Below are 18,674 nucleotides of genomic sequence, written 5' to 3' on the forward strand. Positions count from 1 at the left end.
ACACAATACAATACTCAGATGATGTATTATAGAATTGTATACCTGAAAACTATTTAATTAACTAATGTAACCCCAATACATTCAATAAAAATATTTTTTATAAAAAGAAAAAAACTACTCCTTATTCCCCCTCCTCTCTAATCCATCTGCACCTACTGCTAGCTAGCTGAGCTTTCCTATTACCAACTGCTCTGTTCATATCTTTACCTCAGTTTGACCTCTTTTTATGGCACTTGCATAAACACACTTAAACACATACACATCTCCCATTGGCAGCTGAATGAAGCCCAGTTTTGTTTATCCCAGTAGTCAAGATCTTTCCCACTGACTCTTAGTCTTTTTAGCCTCAGCTCCCTCTCCTTGCCCACAGTGTGCTGTAGCTCCTGGCCTCCTAGAACTTGCTGGGACTTTTTTTGGCTTCTGCACACCTGAAGTGATCTCTCTTGCCTCTGAACATCCCCCACACTGTATTTTATTTTATTTCTGTTTATCTGATGGCATATTTTCCCAAGTTATGCTTTGCCATTAACCAAACTGCTTTTGAATCCACTTACTTAATTTTCACAACCAGTATATGAGGTAAGACAGGTGTGTCTTATCGCAAGGGAGGAAACCAAGACTCGAGGAGGGAAAAGTGACCTGCCCAAGTTTTGCAATTAATATAGAGCGGAGCCAAAACTCAAATCCAAGCCTCCTGGAACATAAACCCCAAGCTTTGTTCATTATGCTACTAACTACCTTTCTTAGTACCTGAGTCTGCACTTAAATACAACTCTTCTAGCTGCCTGCAAGCTACTTAAATTGTTTTATTCCTTTAGAACATATATATGTATATGTTATATTAAATACATTAATATATTAAATATAATGCAGTTCAGTGTTCTCTGTAAAAATCATGCTGCCCCTTTCTGAGCCTTGTTTCCCCATCATGGTTTTTATATTTTATTTTTTGCTTAACCTTCACGTGAGGATATTTTTTCCATTGCTTTTTAGAGAGTGAAAGGGTGGAAGTGGGTGGGGGGGGGGGGCACCGATGTGAGAGAGACACATCAACTGGTTGCCTCCCACAGGACCAGGGGCAGGAGTAAACCTGCAACCCAGGTATGTGCCCTTGACCAGGAATCCAACCCCGACCCTTCAGAGTGTCAGCAGATGCTCTAACTATTGAGCATACCAACCAGGGCTTATTTTTTTTAAGTAGAAGTGAAGCTTGTGTGGTATATTACAAATAATAAAACTACAGCTTTACATAATGAATTTAATTCCTGGGATAACTTTTCAGCAATGCACTTCACAAGTATTTGCCTGTGAGAAAATTAAACCTTGCTAGACTACTGAGCAATGAATGGTTCCATACTTTTTAAATATAACTATCCTGAATTTGCATATAGTTGTAACTAATTTTTATGTTGACTGGATGACAACATATATACAAACAAAAGCTGTTTGGAACTCAGAAACAATTTTAATTGATTTGAATTTTATTCATTACATAATCATGTTTAAAAAGAAATAATACATATATGTACAGACCTCTAGTGTTCAGTCTGCAGGAAATGCTTTGTGCCCTTAATACCTACAGATCTTCCTGGTAATTCCATGGTTCCCAGTTGCGAGTCACTGCTGTGGGGATTCTGACATTGTCCTACATCACTCATTGTTGCCTTAGGAAACTTCATGTGAGAAAATTTTTAAATATATTTTTATTTATTTCAGAGAGGAAGGGAGAGGGAGAGATAGAAACATCAATGATGAGAATCATTGATTGGCTGCTTCTTGCACACCCCCTACTGGGAGCAACCTAGGCATGTGCCCTTGATCGGAATTGAACCCAGGACCCTTCAGTCTTTAGGCAGATGCTCTATCCACTGAGCCAAACCAGCTAGGGTCATGTGAGAAATTTCTTAAGAGAGCCAAGTGGTTGGGAAAGGGTTGCTTCCCTGAGTAATTGCTTTATGTTTTCCTTTAAGGCAGTGAGAACTATGCAACTGACCTCTCCATTTTCAGATTGGCCTTTAAAAAGGAAGCTCAAAGCCAAATACATCACTCAATTATGTAACTGTATAGATCCTTATTGCCTGCTTAATTTTTCCCTTTTTACACTTTGATAGTGACTTCCTGATGTAGTTTGCTTGGCCCTGATATTTAAATTTATGTTTTATCATTTTACTAGAGGCCCAATGCACGAAATTTGTGCAAGAATAGGCCTTCCTTCCCCCGGCTGCTGGCACTCGCTTCCCTCTAGCACCCAGGACCTGGGCTTCCCTCACACCCCGGCTTCTTCCGGAAGGCCATCTGGTCTAATTAGCATATTACGCTTTTATTATTATTATAGATTGCATGTATTTCCCAAAAGCCAACTAAAATTCTTTGAAATGAAGTGGAATATAAATAAATACTCTTGCCCTTCTTTTGTGACCAGGTATATTGTAGGCACTTGGCATATCTATTCTAAATAACAATACCTATATGCACATGTATTGCTCTTTATGCTATGTTTGTTGAACATACTCAGAAGTCAGAATTTATATGGAAAAGCCAAACCTAAGCATACTATTTATTAGAAAACTATGGTTTCATTTAAAAAACACAGTAACTTGTAATGTGCTTAAGTATATCTCAAAAAGTGGAGTGTCTGTTCTGGAAGGAAGCAAAGCATCATTGTGACGACAGCATGCCTCTGCTGGCAGATATGAGATCACATGGTATTTTAAAAATCCAGAACTAGGAGGGCAACTCCTCCGCCCCTCTGTTTATCCTTTTGAATTTTGTATCATGTGCATATATCACCTGTTCAAAAAATTATTTAAGAAGTTCATGGTCACTTTAGAAGTGTAAAATATTTTTTTCCTATCTATTAGATTATGAACTTCTTGAGAGCAGAAAATGTACTTGATTTCTCTTTGTATTCCTGAACCTAGCACAGTGCCTTTATACATAGTAAGCCCTCCAGCTAGTGTACATAGATATGAATTGGAAACTAAGAGTTACAAATTTCATTAAGATTACAGCTAAAATTTACTAACTGTGGATAATTCATGCCTCCTTCATTCTGTTCCTGCTTTCAGAGTGAGGCTGAGACTACTAGCTACCTGGCTTTGAAGTAAGATTGGTTTTTATTGAAATCCATTAAAATAAAAACAACTTAGTAGAATTTTTCCTAGTCAGTGTTCAAAATGGGGTTTATGTTTGTTTATATGTTACAGTGTGGGATTTTTCCAAACTTCTTTTTATCTCTTTTTGCAGATCTTTGTAGAATTTGATGGCTGTAACTGGAAGCAGCACTCCTGGGTTAAAGTTCATGCTGAAGAAGTTATTGTTCTTCTGTTGGAAGGCTCTCTAGTATGGGCACCCCGAAAGGATCCTGTCCTTGTCCAGGGCACTCGAGTCTCAATTGCACAGTGGCCAGCCCTGGTGAGTGACTTTATTGGCTAGGAATATATTTGGACTTTATTCTTATACTAGGAACTATGGTTGAACTCTTTTGAATTCCCCAAACCCCAAGTTTTGTCCTTAACATACTTTTATTCTGAAGTTACCAAAGCAAAAATTGGGAGACATGTTTTCTCCTGTGTCCTCTGAAAATTTGTATATTACACAATATTTTATATTTTTTGTTTCTCAATTTTTCATATCTTGTTCTTTTCTCATAGCAAGGCTATGAAACAATGTTTATAATCCTTAAAATATACCTTTTCCATAGAAACTTTTTTCCCCAGCTTTGTTGAGATGTAATTGACATTTAACATTGTATAAGTGTACAACATGATTTGATATACAAATATATTCTGAAAAGATTACCACAGTGTTAATTAACATGTACATTGACTCACATTGTTACTTTTGTGTGTGTGTGGTAAGAACTTTTAAGATTTATTCTCTTTGAAACTCTAAAGTATACAATACAGTATTGTTAGTTATAGTTACCATGCTTACATTAGATTCCCAGAACTGATTCATCCTATAACTGAAGTTTGTATCCTTTGATCACCTTTACCCATTTCTTCCACTCCCCCCAATCCTGCCAACCACCAGTCTACTTTCTATATCTATGAGTTCTGTTTTGTTTTGTTTTTAAGATTTTGCATAAGTGAGATCATATACTATTTGTCTTTCTCTCTCTCTGGTTTATTTCATTTAGCATAATGCCCTCAGGTTTCATCCATGTTGTTGCAAATGGCAGGATTTTCTACTTTTTTATGGCTAATATTAGTTTGTATACACACACATTTTATTTATCCATTCATCCATCACTGGACACTTATGTTGTTTCATGTTTTGGCTATTGTAAATAATGCTGAAGTGAACATTGGGGTACAGAAATCTCTTTGAGATAGTGATCTAATTTCCTTCAAATACATACCCAGAAGAGGGGTTGCTGGATCATATGGTAGTTCTATTTAAAAAATTTAAAAAATATATATTGGTAGTTTCTTTTCTTTTTTTAATAAATAAATGTTTTTGTTGATTTTTAGAGAAAGAGGAAGGGAGAGGGATAGAGAGAGAGAGAAACATCAATGAGGAAGAACATAATCCATCTTCTGCCTCCTACACATCCCCTCCTGGGGATCTAGCCGGCAACCTGGGCATGTGCCCTGACTGGGATTCAAAGCAGTGACCTCTTGGTTCCAGAGTTGACGCTCCACCACTGAGCCGCACTGGCCGGGATCTTTTTTTTTTAATATATTTTTATTGATTTCATAGAAGGGAAGAGAGAGAGATAGAAATCATCATTGATAGGAGAGGATCATTGATTGGCTACCTCCTGCATTGCCTCCTCCTAGAAATCGAGCAGGCAACTCGTACATGTGTCCTGACCAGGATCAAACTGTGATCTGGTTCACCACTAAATTCAGCTGGGCTACTTAAACACGTTTGAGGAAGCTCCATACTGCTCTCCTTAGTAGCTATACCTGTTTACATTCTTACCAACAGTACACAAGGGTTCCCTTTTCTCTATATCAAGCATGTCAAATTCAAAGGCTAACACGGGCCAAATAAACAAGGTTTAAGTTTATGTGGGCTGCAAAAAAACAAAAGCTTCAATTTTCATAGAAATGTAGGTTGATTTTGAGAGAGACATGCTGAATACAAAGGGCTGAAATAAATGAGTAATCATTAATATAAAATAATAGAACATTTTAATAAAAATTAATATTTTTTCTTGAACATTAACTTAACCAGACACCGAATATCTGCACAAATTAATAAGCATAACGCAAATAAACCTATTTTTCTTGTTCTCGGAAAGCGAAATATTTCCTGTTGCGCACCAAACAAGTCAGTCCAAGACAAATGACTTGGCCATTGGCTGCTAAAATATTCGCTGCTAGTATTAGTGGAGAGAAATGGTGCACCTGCGCATAAGGGAAATGAATGCAACACGATTATAGTAATCAGTCATTAGCGAGCATTGTAGTTCGTTATTAATAATTATATATAACAGGATATTGTAAAAATTAGATTATGAAATTGGAATTAAAACATTTCTTACATAACCTTTATATTGGCTTGGGCTGCAAAAATATTCGTTGTGGGCCTCGAGTTTGACATGCTTGCTCTACATCCTTGCCAGCACTTATCTTTTATCTTGATGATAGCCATTCTGACTGGCTTGAGGTGATATCTCATTGTGGTTTTGATTTGCATTTCTCTAGTGATTAGTAACATTGAGTTCCTTTTTATGTATCTGTTGGCCATTTGTATATCTTCTTTGGGAAAATGTCTGTTCGGGTGATTTGCTCATTTTTAAATCAGATTTTTTTTTTTGCTATTGAGTTGTATATGAGTTTCTCTTTTATGTTTTAGATATTAACCCCTTATTACATACATGATTACAAATATTTTCTCCCATTTTGTATGTTGCCTTTTTATTTTGTTGGTCATTTGTGCTATGCAGAGCTTTTTTAGTTTGATATAGTCACACTTGTCTATTTTCACATTTTGTGCTTAAAGTTTGTTTTTTTATTATTATTAAGTTTTGATTTCTTAATTCAGACAAAATAGTGCTATAAAATTTAATTCTGAGAGTATCCGTTGTTTGTATCAATCCTTGTTGGCAAAGTATTGGCATAAAAGGTTACTTTTTTATTTTTTTTAATTGATTTTTTACAGAGAGGAAGGGAGAGGGATAGAGAGTTAGAAACTGGGGATGTGCCCACAACCAAGGTACATGCCCCTGACCCAAATCGAACCTGGGACCTTTCAGTCCGTAGGCCAATGCTCTATCCACTGAGCCAAACCGGTTAGGGCAAGGTTACATTTTTTTAAAAATCTAAAAACATAAATCAGTTCTGTGGTTAACCAAATTAAATAATATTACAAACAAATATTTTTTACCTGTTGATAATATAATTTCATCACTTGCTACACTGTCTTTTTTCATTTGTTTTTAAGGCCACTTTCCAATTGAATTTTTATTTATTTTTATTTTTTAAATATATTTTTAATGATTTCAGGTAGGAAGGGAGCAGGGAAGAGAGTTAGAAACCTCCATGATGAGAGAGAATCATTGATCAGCTGCCTCCTGCACATCCCTACTGGGGATTGAGCCTGCAAGGCCGGGCATGTGTCCTTGGCTGAAATCGAACCTGAGACCCTTCAGTCCACAGGCCGACTTTCTATCCACTAAGCCAATCCGGCTAGGACCAATTGAACTTTTATTTTTATTTTTTTAAATATATTTTATTGATACTTTTTTTTAGAGAGAGGAAGGGAGAGGGATAGAGAGTTAGAAACATCAATGAGAGAGAAACATCGATCAGCTGCCTTCCTGCACACCCCTTACTGGGGATGTGCCCACAACCAAGGTACATGCCCTTGACCAGAATCGAACCTGGGACCCCTCAGTCCCCAGGCCGACACTGTATCCACTGAGCCAAACCGGTCAGGGCCAATTGAACTTTTAGAAGAAGCTCAAACAGATATGGGTTCCTGGGTGACTTTGTAGGCTATTTATTTATGAAATAGTAATAGGAATTTGCTCATGCATATTTATACCAGTGATTATTTTTGAAATCTCACAAAGATTTTAAGAGTTCTAGAGATGATAATGGTGTAACTCTTTATTCTGGGAATTTTTTTTTTAAAATATATTTTATTGATTTTTTACAGAGAGGAAGGGAGAGAGAGAGAGAGTTAGAAACATCGATCAGCTGCCTCCTGCACATCTCCTACTGGGGATATGCCCACAACCCAGATACATGCCCTTGACCGGAATCGAACCCCAGACCTTTCAGTCCCCAGGCCGACGCTCTATCCACTGAGCCAAACCGGTTTTGGCTTATTCTGGGAATTTAATGTTAAACTAGCCTTCTTGAAGCCAGGCTTTAAGATTAGTCAGATCCCTGGAGAAAATGAGGAATTTCTCATTCTTCTTTTCCTTTTTAGTTGTAAAGAGTATCAACCTAACTTTCTGCTCTAGTTTGCTTTCTATGATTATTTGAGGGCCAGATGCTAGGTTAGGAATGTATCCAAGGACTTAGGCTTTAGTTTATCTATATTTACTGGTGTGAAAGATTTATTAATAATGGATATTTTCTCTAAAGGTAGAGATTTGGTTCAATTATTATTTTCTTTTCTAAGTTCTAATAAATTTCTTGTCATTGTACTTCGCAGACTTTCACTCCCTTAGTAGATAAACTCGGTTTGGGTTCTGTGGTTCCAGTTGAATACCTTCTGGATCGAGAGCTTCGTTTCCTATCAGATACTAATGGGTTGCATCTGTTCCAGGTAATTAACACTTGCTCTAGTCCTAAACTTGTTTCTCTGCTTGTTAATTTCTTTGTTGGTTATAAATATGGTGTTTCCATTTTTCTTTTAGCATTGAAATAAAATATTTCCTCCCAATAATTCCCTGTGCCTTTTAGTGTCTTTCTGCTCCCTTAAAAAGTACATTTGGTAACTGAAGCTTCTTTCTTCTACACAACTCCACCCCACCCTTAAATCACTCAACCCTTAAGACCACAATTTTGCTTGCTTTCTCAGAAGAGGCAGCTTCCCAGAAGTGGTTACTTCTGTAACTTGAGTTTGAGGGGGTCTACACTTGTGTCAGTGACATGGAAGCTGGGAGTTTGTGTTGATTCTGAGCAGCATTTAATATTGAAGACCTTAGGTATATCTTTAGTTACAAAGAAAAGGGATAAGTTAGTAGTTTAAACAAACTAGCATCTGAGTTAGAGTTTAAGAATTTAGGGATGCTAATATTTATTTCTCATTAGTAAGAGTAACTGTCTGAAGATTAAAAATTAGGAGGCCTTATAATGACCAGCATAAACTGATGAACTAAAATAGATCCAGACACAGAAGCATGGAGCCTCAGAAGGAAGGCAGGGGAGGATGGGGGTTGGGGGCGTGGGGGGGGTGTGGCCTGGGGGAGATCAACCAAAGGACTTGTATGCATGCATATAAACATAACAGACAGTAGAGGGCCAGGGACATGTGCTGGGGTGGGGGGAGGGGGAGTAGAGACATGTAATACTTTCAACAATAACGAATTTAAATTAAAAAAATAAAATAAAAATTAGAAGGCTTAGAAGAGTTTTGCTGTCTTATTGAGGCAGCTAAGAGAAATATTTTCTAAACTATATTCTGTGACATATTAATAATGATTTCTTTGTCAGTATGTTTTTTTCTCCCTCATTAAGGCTTCACTCTCTTATCAACCTTGCTTTATCCATCTTTTTTTAAAAAAATATTTTATTGATTTTTTACAGAGAAGAGGGAGAGGGATAAAGAGTTAGAAACATCAATGAGAGAAAAACATTGATCAGCTACCTCCTGCACACTCCCTACTGAGGATGTGCCCACAACTAAGTTACATGCCCTTGACCTAAATCAAACCTGGGACCCTTCTGTCCGCAGGCCAACACTCTATCCACTGAGCCAAACCGGTTAGGGCTATCCATCTTTTAATACTAGTGCTTATATGGGTAAGCACTTGGTAAATGTTGGATAAATATTAAAATAAGCAAAAAGATTTATATGCAAGAAAATGTTTTGTGGTCAAATAAGTATGAGAAATACTGACATAAACAGATTCTTTTCCTATGCCTTCTCAGAGCCTTTAATATGCTGTTATATATAGAAAGACATATAATATTTCCAAACCTAATTGATCTTAGCATCCTTATTTTCTACAGAGATCTCATAAGACTAGGGTTCTATAGAACATTCTTTGACAAGTCATACCCTCATGGGTATGATTTTTCTCATCTGGTTAGATATTATTGCTATTCATTTTAATATTCAATTATTTTCTTCTCTTATCTTTACCAGATGGGAACAGAGAGCCAAAACCAGATTCTTTTGGAACATGCTGCACTGAGAGAAACAGTTAATGCTTTGATCAGTGACCAAAAGCTACAAGAGATATTTAGCCGAGGTAAGAACAGGTAGTCTTCTGTTCCTGAACTCTGAATCAAGTGTATGGTCACTGGCCAGGGCTGTAATACATAGTCTTGTTGTGATGTGTGTTTTGTTTTGTTGTTTCTTTTTTTCCTATGTGTGTTTTTTTAAGTATGTTTTTATTGGTTTCAGAGAGAGGGAGAAAGAGTGGGGGGGAGAGAGAGTGAAACATCATTGATAAGAGAGAATCATCAATCAACCACGTTCTGCACACACCTGCAGGGGATCAAGTCCACAACTTTGGCATGTGTCTGACCAGATCGAACTGTGACTTCCTGGTTCATGAGTCAACCATTGAGTCACACTGGCTGGGCTATTTCTTCATTTCTTAAATATTGTTATTAAGGACTAATCTTGTAGTAGACACAATGTTAAGGTACTGAGGATATAACCATGAGCTAGAGAATATCTCTGCTTTTCTTGAGCTTACTGTCTGTAAGGATCTCAAGGACTAAAGACTGTTGACACCAACAAATAACAACTTAGAGTGCAAGATATATTCATAAAGGAAGATGTCCACAGACTCATTCCCATTTGTTATAGGTGGCAGGAATGGCACGATGTGTCAAATCAGCAAGGTCAGACCAAACCTGGGTTCAGCAACCTCGGTAGTTGGGTTCTGGCTAGGAAAGAATTCATAGTAAAGACCAAAACTATAAGAAAACACTTACTTGGTAAATCACAGAAGTAAAAAAGTAATTCTAGAAGAAATGGTTTTAGGAAACAAGTTATAGAGGTAAAGGAAGGGCCCTTGGAGCTTGGAGTGAAGAAGCTAATGGTAATGTACCTTGGGCAGGGATAGGGTGGGAGAAGGGAAAGGCAAGAGTGTGCTCCTGGGAGGGAGAGCGCCCTGGGTCCTCCATCCTAAGGGTTTTAAAGGTAGAGATTTTAGGGGAAGTCTCAGGAAAAGATCTTAATAGAATATTCAGCAGTTTTGGAATATTCTGCTTGGAAACCCTGTCCTTTCAGGGTTCTGGTCTATACTGGTTTGATTGGCCAACACCAGGGCAAGGGGTCTTTATTCAATGCAGTGGATCCTGGCTTCAGCAGTGGCTAGTTTTGTTGTTCATCTGGACCTGGAGCTAAAATACAACTGAGGCATAGATGTTATCTCTAAGGAGGAAAGGTCAGGGAGTCACCACGTGACTATGCATGGGGAGGACAAGTCACCCTGGGGGTGAGGTCCCACCCTACAATTGATTGTCCGTTGCTAAGTACCTGTGGCTTTCCTCCCTGGTGACCTTCTATACCTGCCCCATCATCTTTGCTCTGCTCTTGTAACTACCTACAACACATTAACAGCATGTTATTTTTTAAAAAATATCAGTCAGGGCATGTGCTGGGGTTGTGGGCTTGATCCCAGTGTGGGGCATATAGGGTGGGGGTGGAGAGGATGTGGCCAATCAGTGATTCTCTCTCAGCATTAATGATTCTATCTCTCCTTTTCTCCCTTCCTTTCTGAAATCCTATATAATAAAACCCTAATATGCAAATCGGCCGGATGGCAGAACAACCGGTTGCTATGATGTGCACTGACCACCAGGGGGCAGACGCTCAACTCAGGAGCTGCCTCCTGGTGGTCAGTGTGCTCCCACAGGGGGAGTGCCACTCAGCCAGAAGCCGGGCTCAAGGCTGGCTAGTGCAGCGGCAGCAGTGGCGGGAGTCTCTCCCACCTCCGCAGCAGTGCTAAGGATGTCCAACTGCCAGCAGACATCGCCTGAAGGCTCCCGGACTGCAAAAGGGCACAGTCTGAGCTGAGCACCCCCCCCTCCCCCGCCCCAGTGTACGAATCTGGTACACCGGGCCTCTAGTCAATAATAAATAAATAAATATGAATGAAAACCAGAAAGAATTACTACTTTCTTCATGTTCAGATACAGATTTTGCCCAAGATTCTATACAAAGTGTAGACTGTTACTTCATTTATCTTTCCCTTCATGTTGTACATCAACTTCTTCCTTTCTGAACCTCATTATGATCATGATTTTCAGTGAAATAGTGTCCTTGGTTCTCTTTTATCAAACTAAATCTAAGTAGGTAAAGGAAGGCATAGGTACACAGGCCAAATTAGGGAAAAAGAGTATCAAGATAAAATAATGTTTAATAATCAAGGAAAGGTATGGGGAAGAAAGAATGTGTGGAAAAATTGATAGCAGAGAGAAGAAAATCAAATGAACAGAATAAGAGATGGAGGTGTATATGAGTATGTATAGAAAAATTAAGGAAGCTTAATTATTGCTCAAAGATCACTTAAAATAAGTAGTATTTAGCTATATAGTCTCAAATGTATAAGATATGCAAGAGAGAGAATATATTACTTTATCAGCTGGTAATGAGGGCCAGCTGATATTGCAGGGTAACATTACCAGCTGATAAAGTAATATATTTGAAACTCTGTGTTCCTAAGAAGACAGGTGCTATATTTGTCAGACTATTATTAGTGTAGAGGTTGGTAACCTCATAAATTGAACTCTCTACCTACTGTTATTAAAAGTCAGATAGTAGCGTGTAAATGGTTATATATCATTCATATGGTCACTTAACAAAATAGTACATTCAACTTATTGGCCTCCAACTTTTTTATATGTATGTGTCAGATCTGAGTACATTCTCATACTACCTGTAGTTTTTTATTTGTAAGTTTCCTTCCTCTTCCTTGTATTTTAGAATGGGGAGATTGAGATAAGGTGAAATCAGAGGCCTGGGAGATTCTAAGAAATTTTCTAAATAAACTAAAGTTACAAAGGTCACTGGGAAAACTGTTTTATTTTTCTTTGTTTGTTTTTGTTAATCCTCACCTGAGGATATATATTTTTTTTAATATATTTTATTGATTTTTTACAGAGAGGAAGGGAGAGGGATAGAGAATTAGAAACATCGATGAGAGAGAAACATCGATCAGCTGCCTCCTGCACACCCCCTACTGGGGATGTGCCCGCAACCAAGGTACATGCCCTTGACCGGAATTGAACCTGGGACTCTTCAGTCCACAGGCCAACACTCTAGCCACTGAGCCAAACTGGTCAGGGCCCGAGGATATTTTTCCATTGATTTTTAGGGATAGTGGAAGAGAGAGGGAAAGACAGAGAAAAACATTAATGTGAGAGAAACACATCAATTAGTTGCCTCCTGCACACACCAACCAGGCCTAGGACCAAGTATGTGCCCTTGTCCGGAATCGAACCCAGAACCTTTAATCTGCAGGCCGACGCTCTATCCAGTGAGCCAAACGGGCTAGGGCTGTGTTTTATTTTTAAATTGCTGAGTATGGTAAATCTGAAATTGCTCATTCAACTCCATACAAGAAGACTAAAAGTGCCATATATCTACATTATATGGTTTTCCTTCTGCTTTTAGAAACAATTATGAAATATAGCATAGCCAAAAATATCTTATACTGACTCATCTCTCCATTAGGTCCCTACAGTGTTCAAGGTCACAGGGTCAAAGTATATCAGCCAGAGGGGGAAGAAAGTTGGCTCTATGGTATTGTAAACCATCAAGATTCCATTACTCGTCTTATGGATGTGTCTATAACTGAGGTAAGGCTTTGTGTTATGTGTTATTTCATCTTACAGGTGTAGAAAAAGGGAGCATCCTGACTGAGTAAGAAGACTTGGGTTCCATATGTGGCTCTATTGCTTAATGACCGTATGACCTTGAGAAGAAAAGCTGTTCAACTTTCTTAACCTCGTTGTTCTCATATATAAATTAGAGTTAATTAGGCACCCCCTCCTTCCCCACTGATCTCCCAGCACTGTTGGGAAGTGAGATAATGTATTTGAAAATGTTTTAAAATCTGTAAAAACAATATACAAATGTGAAGTGCTATTATAATTTTATCATAAAGGTTAGTAGTAGTTAAAAATCTAGTTAGCATTTGGTTTTATAATACTTATGCCACTCTCCCTTAGATATTGGAAAAATTGTTTCTAATGAAGTAAACAGAGAAGCATAGCATCTAGAGCAGCGGTTCTTAACCTGTGGGTCTCGACCCCTTTGGGGGTCGAACGACCCTTTCACAGGGGTCGCCTAAGACCATCGGAAAACATACATATAATTACATATTGTTTTTGTGATTAATCACTATGCTTTAATTATGTTCAATTTGTAACAATGAAATTGGGGGTCACCACAACGTGAGGAACTGTATTAAAGGGTCGCAGCATTAGGAAGGTTGAGAACCACTGATCTAGAGCAACCTGGAGAATTGTGTCAGAAAAGCACTAGATGAGTTTTTGAAGCAAACAGATTTGTATTTACATACCTTTGAATTCATTTCAGACTTGGCCTTGGCAGTCACGTGTAAATATAAGCATAATTATTTTATTTTTTTGAGTTTTTAAAAAATTATTAATTTAATTTTCATTTAAAATTTTAAACAATATACATATATAAAGTAGATGTTAAAAGCTATCCCCTCCCCTAGGCAAATATCACTACCCACAGTAGTAACCACCATTAACTGTTTGGTATATATTATATATTCTTCTATAATTTACTTTTGTTTACTTAATTGTAAGTTAACATCTTTCTGTGTAAATATATAGAAATCTGACTTGTTCTTTTAAAATAGATACATATTTAACTGGATGGATGTATCATGACTAACTTAGTCTTAAATTGATGGACATTTAAGTCATTGACAGTATTTTCAATAATATATATAATGCACAGTGAATAGCCTTGAACATACATCATTGTACACTGTTTCACATTATTTATTGGGATAAATTCCCAGCTGTGGAATTGCTAGGTCAAAGTATATGTACATTAAATCTGACAGTGTCAAATTGGCCCCTTCCAAAAGCTTTTATTCTTTAATAGTGGAGTGGTGCTTTGAATGATTATTGGTTCTGAAGGTTTTTGGTTTCTGTAATGTACAGAATATGAAGGTTTTAGAATTTGAAATTAATATCCCTAAAGAGACCCAAATGCTTAAAGCTTACCATAGTCCAGACTTTGTTTCAGATGCTGTCTAGCAGTGAGTAAGATAGTAAAGCTACCTGCTCTGGTAGAGCTTTTATTCTACCGGAGTAGAAATACAAAGATAATTACATAGATTACAAAAATACATTATTGTGTTCTTGGTAGACAATGTATTAAATCTTTTCCCTTCTTTTTCATATGACCTGTTATCCTGCTCCTACTGTAGAGTGGTGAGATCAAGTCTGTAGATCCCAGACTGATTCATGTGATGCTGACGGATAATTCAACGCCTCAGAACGAGGTACAGTAATAGACTGTCTCTGAGTAGACTCGTGACCTTGCATTATGTTATTATGTAGAGTTCTTATATGTGTATTGTCCATGGATACCCTTTGGACTTCAGCTCTGGCCACTGTACATTTCTTTTCTTTTTTCATGGTCTTGCCTAGTTAAGGAAGAATAGTTTCAAGAAAAAGACCTAGTCTGAGCAAACTCTTTTAATCATGGCCAGATTGCCTACCCGTTTTGAACTCCATAGCCTAACTATTTCTTCCTATATTCTTCCACGACAGGTATATTTGAAAGATACAGTAGATAGTTAAAGCTAATATAAGATACAGTAGACAGTTAAAGCTATAATAAGCAGAATATAAAGTAACATTCATGACCTACCCAATAATAAGAAATGGAAGAGAAGTTACATCCTCTTTTTCTTTCCATTAGGTGGTATTGAGCTCCAAAAGAGTCTGATTTTCCTTATCCCAAGAAAGTCAAATAAAACAGGTGCCTAGTTAAGTGCTCAGCACACAGTGGATGACTCTATAATTACTATGAACCAGACAAACTCTTGGTTCATTCAAAATTATCATAGTCCAAAAAACATACATTATAAATCAGTGCCTGAACCAATCAAGGAATTCTGTACAATTTCCCTTCAGTAGAATATTGACTAGGATGGCCAGCTGTCCAAATATTCCTCATAGTCTCTTAGTACCTCTGTAATATTGCTATCTTGGCCACTCAAGCTAAATATAGTTCTTCCTCATCTTCTTTATTCAGTCATTTTTTACTTCATAAAATAAGATGAGGGTAGGAAAAGAAAAATCAGGGTTAAATTTAATGGCTCTTTACAACATATAATATTGCCACAAATTGGATAAGTCTCTTGACTTTGTTTACATGGCTGAAAACACCTATTACTTTTATGGTGTATTGGGCCCCTTTTTTATTCCCTTCCTTATTTCATTTATTCGATTATTATGTGCCAGCTACTGTTCAATTGGTTAGATATGTAGCTGGGGAGTACTGGTTTCATGTGAGTAGCTCACTGTAAGTAGGACATATAAAAGATGTTGCTCAGGGATGTTGCTGTGAGCCAGGCTCTGTAAGTTGGCGGTTTTCAGCAATAGATGTTGATTCTTTCCTTTTCAGCTTTGCCATGATGTGACTATCTTCTTAGCTAGCAAAGAATAATTATTATTGACAGTTCTGCCAAGTTTTACAGTAATCATCCTTAGAGATCCACCTCATCTCTTGAATGAGTGAGCAAGAAAGGAGAAATTTCACTGATCATACTTCTGTGGTTTACAACAATGAAAACTGGGTGGTGGTAGAGGTTGAAGAAGGGCTAAACAAGTTTTAAAAGGACCAAATGAAAACAATTTCTAGCAAACAGAAACAGTTCTTAAATGAAAGATTTAGAAACTTAGATTAATATTACCAGAAGTATGGGGGAAACAGAAAGAAATCTTGGGCTTTGGTTAAGAATTGTAGAAGGAAATTAAAGGAGAAAAAATGGAAATGAAGGCAGAGAAGGAAAGAGGGAGGGAGGGAGGGAGGGAGGGAGGGAGGGAGGGAGGGAGGGAGGGAGGGAGGGAGGGAGAAAAATACAGAACTAGAACTGACTAAAGAAATATAAAATTTGAAAAAGTTTGTTATAACACCTATAATAATGATTACAACAAAAATACAGATCTGCACAAAGAATCTATAAATATTTAATGGCAATAAGAGTAGATTTATTCTTAGATAACGCTAATAGCTAAATAACTGTGTGTTACTAGCTTATTGCCACCCTAGCAAATGTTATCGCTGAATTAAACTATCTGAAAGTTATCTGAATAAAGCTAAAATGAATACCTGCTTCTTGGTGGGACACCAATCTAAGAATGTTTCAGATACAAGCCTTTGCTGCACAAAGGTTGCTTGCAAGAATGTTAGCTGTGTCCCAGGCCCCCTTCCCTTTGTCCTTCTCAGGGAAGACGATAGGAATTGCCCCTTCTAACCTGTATCTTTTAAGGTTATCCGGCCTCTCAAGTAAAGCACAAGTAAGAGTTCATGAGCTAGGCTGAAATTATTGAAAGAGCTAAGAAAGAGATTTGACTGTTTGGTCTATGGTAGCGTGCCTTTTTTCCTTTCTTCTGTCTAATGCTTTGAAATAAGATTTGGAGATTGCATCTTTTTAAAGTCTGTAAGAGTAATCCAAACCTGCCTCTGTTGGGATCACTTTTCCTTTGGTCACACACTCACAAATGTCAGTTTTCCTATTGCCACCAGTTTTTAGTGACTTCTGGAGGAAAAGATTTTATATTTCAGTATTTGAAATGCCAGTTTCTGTCAAACAAGGAGTTAAGTATGGAATAAAGCTGATTTTTTCATCAAGGGGCAAATGAGCTCCCAGGTTAGCTTTGGCAGTCTATTTTGTAAAGGAAATTCCACAGATATTTAAAACCTTCCTTCATTTGAGGAAGTATTGAATTTTATTTAAGGCAAGGTTTGCCAAGTGAGTTCATCTCTAGTGACCATTATCTTGTATATGTGTGTGTAAATCGAGTCACGGGAAGATTGAGCTTTTGACACAGGGAATGTCTTAGAGCTGGCATTGGAACTTGGTAGTCTGTGCCTGCTTTGATTTTTTTGCTTCTAGAGATGGGAAAGAGCTAATGGTTTATGGTTTTCACAAGATGGAAAGTCCCTTGTAATAAATCTTCTTTGAATTTTGTTTTGTAGGGGGGTACGTTAAAAGCAGTAAAGTCTTCCAAAGGAAAGAAGAAGAGAGAGAGCATAGAGGGGAAAGATGGCCGGAGGAGAAAAAGTGCTTCGGACTCTGGGTGTGACTCTGCATCAAAGAAATTAAAAGGAGACAGGGGTGAAGTAGACAGTAATGGGAGCGATGGAGGTGAGGCGAGCCGAGGGCCCTGGAAAGGAGGGAATGCCAGTGGAGAGCCAGGGCTGGATCAGAGAACCAAGCCACCACCGACTACATTTGTCCCCCAGATTAACCGCAACATTCGCTTTGCCACTTACACCAAAGAAAACGGCAGGACTCTGGTGGTGCAGGATGAACCTGTAGGTGGGGACACAACTGCACCTTTTACTCCATATCCTACAGCCCCGGGGCAGACACCTTTGGCCCCAGAGGCGGGTGGAGCTGAAAGCAAAGAGGCAGGAAAAACACTGGAACAAGTTGGTCAGGGCCTGGTGGCTTCAGCAGCTATGGTCACTACCGCCAGCTCTACCCCAACCACGGTGAGGATCTCAGACACTGGCCTTGCAGCAGGGACTGGGCCGGAAAAACAGAAAGGCAGCTGGTCGCAGGCCCCAGGAGAGGTGAGTTGTTTCAGAGGCAGATTTGCAAGACTTGGTTTCATTCTTCCACTCTTTATTTCTTGGTAACACATTAAAAGGCATCTCAAATGCTAGAGGGAAGGAGTATATCTAAGATGTGCTTAAATTAAACACTGTGGATGGACCTTTACTGCTCATTGGACAAATGTATATATTTTAATAATTTTATTAGCTCTTAAAAGTCACCTGAACAATTAGGCTAATCAAAACTGATTGCAACCCAATTTAATGATATATTAAGATAGATTTTTAAAAAATATATTTTATTGCTTTTTTACAGAGAGGAAGGGAGAGAGATAGAGAGTTAGAAACATCGACGAGAGAGAAACATCGATCAGCTGCCTCCTTCACATCTCCTACTGGGGATGTGCCTGCAACCCAGGTACATGCCCTTGACCGGAATCGAACCTGGGACCTTTCAGTCCGCAGGCCGACCCTCTATCCACTGAGCCAAACCGGTTTCGGCTAAGATATATTTTTAATTCAGTTATCTTTTTATTTCACATAGTGGTTGAACTGCCACCAGGCATGTTAGAGGCAAGGTTAACGAATTACAGTGTTGGTAATAGTGGCACTATAATTAAGGCTATGTGAAAGCCACTATTACCAACCCATGTTTTCAGTTTATCATTTTCTATATTTTCCCTTGAGGTTGGGCTTCTTTCCCATGATTAGATATGGTCATAAAATTATCTTTTCCTAACTTAATCTAT

At 38.0% G+C, this 18,674-nt stretch overlaps 1 protein-coding gene across 3 annotated transcripts in view; it reads left to right on the forward strand.

Moving 5' to 3' along the window:
• KDM3B (lysine demethylase 3B) overlaps positions 1 to 18,674 on the forward strand; it is a 62,081-nt gene that overhangs the window by 14,109 nt on the left and 29,298 nt on the right. For 2 of the 3 annotated variants that reach the window (XM_059698502.1, XM_059698501.1), the window contains exons 2-7: positions 3,247 to 3,414; positions 7,618 to 7,731; positions 9,277 to 9,382; positions 12,823 to 12,947; positions 14,561 to 14,635; positions 17,344 to 17,943. In XM_059698502.1, the coding sequence (XP_059554485.1) occupies positions 3,247 to 3,414; positions 7,618 to 7,731; positions 9,277 to 9,382; positions 12,823 to 12,947; positions 14,561 to 14,635; positions 17,344 to 17,943 (1,188 nt within the window). The remainder of the gene's footprint in view (positions 1 to 3,246; positions 3,415 to 7,617; positions 7,732 to 9,276; positions 9,383 to 12,822; positions 12,948 to 14,560; positions 14,636 to 17,343; positions 17,944 to 18,674) is intronic. The other variant, XM_059698503.1, reaches the window with a different exon arrangement.

This window comes from Myotis daubentonii, chromosome 5 (genome assembly GCF_963259705.1).
Source record: "Myotis daubentonii chromosome 5, mMyoDau2.1, whole genome shotgun sequence".
In the NCBI taxonomy this organism is placed as follows: Eukaryota; Metazoa; Chordata; class Mammalia; order Chiroptera; family Vespertilionidae; genus Myotis; species Myotis daubentonii.